Genomic DNA, 5,287 nt, shown 5'->3' on the forward strand with positions numbered 1-5,287 from the left:
TTAATTTTATTCAGCAATATAATACTATTATATGGAAATATATATATATAATTAAAAATAATTTTACTTCAGATAATTTTTTTTTCTTTTTGCATACATGTTGGAACAGTTTTCTGATGTAACAAATGGAACGATGACAAAGTGAAATCAAATAGATAACTTATCACATTTTGCGTTATGATTTGATAATTGAAATAATTTTGCGCAAAACATTGTGTAAATTGTAACAATATTGGAATAGAAAAAAAAGAAAGCTTTTTGTGAACTTTTGATATGCGTTCAATAGGATCAATCAATCAACACGACCATATCGAAACAGAAATCAGTTTTTATTTCATTATTGCACACATGATTGCTTCGTTATTACACGTGCAATTGTAATTTCAACTTTGTTTTGGTATTTGATTCATCACCTTTTCAAGTTTGAACGCCAGTCCCATGTTGCCTTTCACTTTCATCTTTCCGGACATGAATGCCACGGTCGGCTTCAACTGACCAGTAAACATTGACACAAAAGCGCCACTGCTCATATTGAACCAAACATCTACATTAGTTCCATTTGCAGGTTCACCAGGTCCACAGCTTCCTTTTCCCGATTTGAGATCGATATGCCATACTGGTGGTTGGGCTCCTAGTGTTGAAAATCAAAAATGACGATCAAAACGAAAAATATATCTACCGGCAATGTTGAAGACATAGGTCCCTTTGGTCTTGTCGATCAGTTCACTTGTTATGTGCTTGCGGAAGTGTGTAAAAATTTCAGATACACGATCTGTCGACTCGTCTGTTGACGCACTGGTGCTGCTGCTTTGTGGATTATTTATTTGATCAATGCCGACGTTGTTTGCTGCTTCGTCAAGAAACAAATCGAATAATAATTCATTTCCTGAAATAGAGCAATTCGGATTCAAAAAACAGCCGTGTCAGGGGCAAATGATGAAAAAAACAAAAAAACTACCTGGTACCATACTGTAGTGGTTGAAGTCAGTGACGCCAGTTTCGCGCAACACTTGTTCGTCAATGCAAAAGTTGCCAGTGAAATTGCGAGAATCGCGCGTCAAAATCGCATGAGCAGCATCGGCCACAATATCCACTTTGCGACATCGTTTCGCAATTTCATCACCGCCTGCAAGCATTTTCATCGCTGCTGTCCAAATAGCTGAACACAAACAAAAATAAATAAATAAATAAATTTAAAATCAAAAATTAACAACACAAGTCCAATTACCCGTCCGAGGCCAGAGCGCATTAACGGCAATGTTCAACGGTTTCAACTCTTCCGACATGCCAAGAACACACATCGACATGGAATATTTCGCCATTGTATATGCTGCGAAAATTTTTGAAAAAATAACAGAAATTGATCAATACAGTAAGGGAAATTTTACCGACGTGATTTTTAAACCAAATCGGTTTCATATTCAACGGCGGACTGATGTTCAAAATATGGGCATTTTTCGACTGCTTCAAATATGGAATGCACGCTTTAGATCTGCGAAACAAGTGAAATTAATAATAAATAAAAGAATGAAACAAAAAACAAAATGGAAAAATTACGCCAAGAAAGTGCCTCGACAATTGATTTGATTCATCAAATCGAAAAGTTTCATGCTTGTTTCTTGAGTTCCGGTCAAACTGATAGCAGAAGCGTTGTTGACCAAAATGTCAATTCCACCGAATACTTTCACCGCAGTTTCGACTGCATTTTCTACCGACTCTTCTTTCCTCACGTCGACCACACAGGCCAAGCCGTGGCCGCCGGCTTTGTTGACTGAAAATAATAAAAATTCAAAAACGAACGTGAATTCCACCACAACACCACCGTATACTTTCTTCCACCGCACTGTGGACGGTGCCTTCGAGTTTTGGATGTGAGCTGTCGGTTTTGGCGGCGACGACCACATTTGCACCGTCTTGAGCAACTTTCAACGCGATCGCTTTGCCAATTCCCCTACTGGCGCCGGTGATGAAAACGGTTTTTCCGGCGAACATGCTTCTTGAAACGGAATACAATTTTACCAAACAAGCACAAGCAGACGATCCGGACTGAAAATACCCTCCACTTGCGATCGGTTGTTAAATAAATTGTTCAACGGACTGCCTGAAATGCAAACTGTCTCACAACAGACAAACCTGGAGCTGGGGGGGACAAAATAAACCAAACTGAAAATGTTACATTCATTTACGCTTCACGGCGTAATCACGGAAAAATTTGACCTACAGCAATGATTCATTAATAAAGCAAACTTTTCAACTGATTTCAATCACTAGTCGGCTCGTGTCATTTGAACAAAATTGAACAATCGTATAAACTTGTGCTGACGCAATAAATCACAACAAATAATGACATTCATCGAATGTGTGATTCAAATTTCTACGGTAATAATGTAACAGGGACAGACGAGCAAAAATGATCGAAACGAACTGTTACGTTTGGATTAAATTAATATTATCCCAACGTAATACGAACAAATTGTAAATTTATTTACAATGAAAATCGAAATCAAATTTGCAAATATGCGATTCAAAGTGCCGAACCTTACCAAACTGACAATTGTTCAAATCAATCTAACATATCTAACCTTGAAAATCGAACCTATACTGTCATCAGGTTACAGTAAGTGAAAAATAAAAAAAAAGTTCATGTGGAAAAATAATATCTGTAAGCCACATTTTGGACAGTTGGATTGATTAATAGTTGTTAAAATTTTTTATAATTTTAAAATTATGCCATTAACACTTCGAACAAAGCTTTTCGACAAGAATAACAAAATATGTTGAGTAAACAATTTTCAAGTGTAATTTATTCTAAACGGCAAGGAAACGATTGAAAGACAAGTGATGTGAAGAGAACTTTTGACAAACTGTAAAAAAGTTTATTGATTTAAGACAATAATTGAAATTTTTTTGCTAAAGTAACTGAAAATTTTCCACAACTCGCAGTAAAATCACAGTATATAATTTTCACATATACATTTGAAAGAAATAATCATTATTTAACAGTCCGGTTTAAAAACGGTTAATTAATTCAAGTAAAGTAAAGTATGTAAAAGAAAACACACGTTATTCACATTTAAAAAGAAGTAATAAATTACAGTCCTATTTATTTGTCTCTTTTTTTTAAATTACTAATAAAGTTTTAACATTATGCGAAGTTATGATAAATTTTATCTACATGATTTCAAGCATTCCAGTATTAACATCTATTCGCTTACGCATGGAAGAACAAGTTGACCAAAGACACTGACTTTTATCATTGCTTCACCACCCGCATGACGTGATGAAATGTCATTCATTGCTCATACTGATAAAAAAATTATCATTTCCTAACTTAACTTATTAAATTATAAAGTTATATATAAATGTATATTTTGTTAACAGTTTGAAAACTGAATCATTAAAATGTACATTAATCGAACTGTGTGCTTTTTGAAAACATTTTTGTTGCATAAAACATGCATGTTCTTTATGTTAAATCGAATTCTGAACAACGTTCACAACTGAAATGCACAATTCTGCTTTCTTTTCAAAGCATTTTCAAAACAAACAACTAATGAAATTTTATTGTCAGTAATATTACAATTGTTAAAAGTTCATTCATATCCATATTCATATTCAATATCAAATATTTCATTTTCATTCAGTCCGCACGCTGCAACAAAACTTCACTGACTTCTAAATTAATGTAACATTAGAATGAAAACAAAGTAAATTCAGTTTACTTACCAACGATTAATTCGCCTCCTTCCTGATGTAGAACATAAAATAGAATTTAAAGTGTACAAATTGAAAAAATAAATTTATCTAATAACTTAAAAGCATACTCTAGATTAGTCATAAAAATTCATGAGACGCCAGAAATTCAATCCGTCTCAAATATTCTGCTGTATATATTTGACATGACATTCTGAAAATATGCAAAACAAAAAAGTACGCTTTCTGTTATAAAATTAAAATTTAAATTACTTGTGACAACGGCGCACAAAATTCACAAATTGAACGCACTTTGTCGGAGTGTAATAATAAAACTGCTTCTTTTGAATTCTCCATTGAGACAATACCAATTTTTGGCAAATCGTCGATGATTTCACACAACGTTACACGACCGAATTCTGAGCATATCGTCTAAAAAATCATTATCACAAAAATGAAAAAAAAGCAAATAATTTTATTCAGTTACAGCCAACTCTTGTTCATTCATACTGGGTCTCAAATCAATAAATACAACTGTATCATAATTCCGTCTATCCATTGCAAAATTTAAATAATACAGTGCATTTATGGTCAAGAGAAAATCAAGTAGAATTGATTATAATGAAAATTTCTTTTAACTAAATAAAATGAATTAAATAAATGATTTATAAATTTAATAAAGTAAAAGAAATTCTTCACATATGAATAAATTTTTGGACAACATTGTTTGTTTTGTTTTCGATGAACAACACTACTCGGTGATATCGTAATAGAATAAACGAGCGGTTACTTTTCAACAGACTTCCGTCTCAATGTTTTTCAGCTCGAGCTGAAAGCATTAACTTTGATGTGTTAACTTATTTTATCATTATGCGTAAATTATCAATTCGTGTCTATCAAATCAAATAATAATAAATAAATATAAAATGGTTGATATTTTGTAATTGAATTGCATGATGGCAACTGCTGCATGATTTTATTTTCCTAAACTCCAAGTTGAGCACTGCCTGTGACAATTTCCTAAAATAATTTTCTTTTCATCTAATGATTTAATAATGTCGTGTTTATGTTTTTCTTTTGCGCATAAACTGTCTTCCTATATTTCAAAAGTGTCGAAAGGATCGTTTTACATCAAATTTGAATAATTCATTATTTGTAATTTAAATCTTATACTAAAGATAAATCAAATGAAAGATAATTGTAGTGACTTAATTATTAAACATTGTTTTTTTTAATAATCTCAAATATACTGCATTTAAATTATGTAGTAATAGTTAGCGAAAAGAAAAGAGCAATATAAATTCGATGGTATAGCGCTGTCATTGTTTCCGTCCGTCAAAATAAACAAATAAATTATAAATGCAAAGCAACAATTATAATAAATTTAAAGTATGTCAAACTTCAATTATTTCACATTTAAAAAGTGAACAGTTTAACATAACAAATATGTTTCACAAAATATGAACGTGAATGCAATATTGTTAGCATCAAGTTATATCATAATTAAATTATTTTAATGTGGATAATTGAAAATTTTCATGAATAAATAGAAATTAATCTTTCATCTCCCTTTTCATTAATAATTATCGGATAA

The 5,287-nt window shown here is 32.0% G+C and overlaps 2 protein-coding genes across 2 annotated transcripts; both read right to left on the reverse strand.

The window, feature by feature from the left end:
• Positions 1–383: 383 nt before the first annotated feature.
• Positions 384–1,992, reverse strand: Tsp_10555 (oxidoreductase, short chain dehydrogenase/reductase family). Its single transcript, XM_003372262.1, has 8 exons — positions 1,830–1,992; positions 1,558–1,771; positions 1,389–1,492; positions 1,229–1,330; positions 959–1,159; positions 680–886; positions 549–631; positions 384–491 (listed from the first exon to the last, which is right to left on the reverse strand). Exons 1-8 carry the CDS (start codon positions 1,990–1,992, stop codon positions 384–386), a joined length of 1,182 nt encoding a protein of 393 aa, XP_003372310.1.
• A 1,601-nt stretch (positions 1,993–3,593) lies between these two features.
• Tsp_10554 (hypothetical protein) lies at positions 3,594–4,252 on the reverse strand. Its single transcript, XM_003372263.1, has 4 exons — positions 4,181–4,252; positions 3,967–4,125; positions 3,727–3,748; positions 3,594–3,652 (listed from the first exon to the last, which is right to left on the reverse strand). The coding sequence occupies exons 1-4, from the start codon at positions 4,250–4,252 to the stop codon at positions 3,594–3,596; spliced, it is 312 nt and encodes a 103-aa protein (XP_003372311.1).
• Positions 4,253–5,287: the final 1,035 nt, after the last annotated feature.

Source organism: Trichinella spiralis (assembly GCF_000181795.1).
Source record: "Trichinella spiralis strain ISS 195 chromosome Unknown Scfld9, whole genome shotgun sequence".
NCBI lineage: Eukaryota > Metazoa > Nematoda > Enoplea > Trichinellida > Trichinellidae > Trichinella > Trichinella spiralis.

Bases quoted from the DNA above. Each gene is read 5' to 3' on its own strand.
- Tsp_10555 (XM_003372262.1), bottom strand. From the start codon at position 1,992: ATGTTCGCCGGAAAAACCGTTTTCATCACCGGCGCCAGTAGGGGAATT. The intron at 1,772-1,829 runs GTATACGGTGGT...TATTATTTTCAG, and splicing joins CCACAGTGCGGTGGAAGAAA to TCAACAAAGCCGGCGGCCAC. The intron at 1,493-1,557 runs GTAATTTTTCCA...CTTGTTTCGCAG, and splicing joins TGTCGAGGCACTTTCTTGGC to ATCTAAAGCGTGCATTCCAT.
- Tsp_10554 (XM_003372263.1), bottom strand. From the start codon at position 4,252: ATGGATAGACGGAATTATGATACAGTTGTATTTATTGATTTGAGACCC. The intron at 4,126-4,180 runs GTAACTGAATAA...ATGATTTTTTAG, and splicing joins TGAATGAACAAGAGTTGGCT to ACGATATGCTCAGAATTCGG. The intron at 3,653-3,726 runs GTAAGTAAACTG...GTTTTGTTGCAG, and splicing joins AGGAGGCGAATTAATCGTTG to CGTGCGGACTGAATGAAAAT.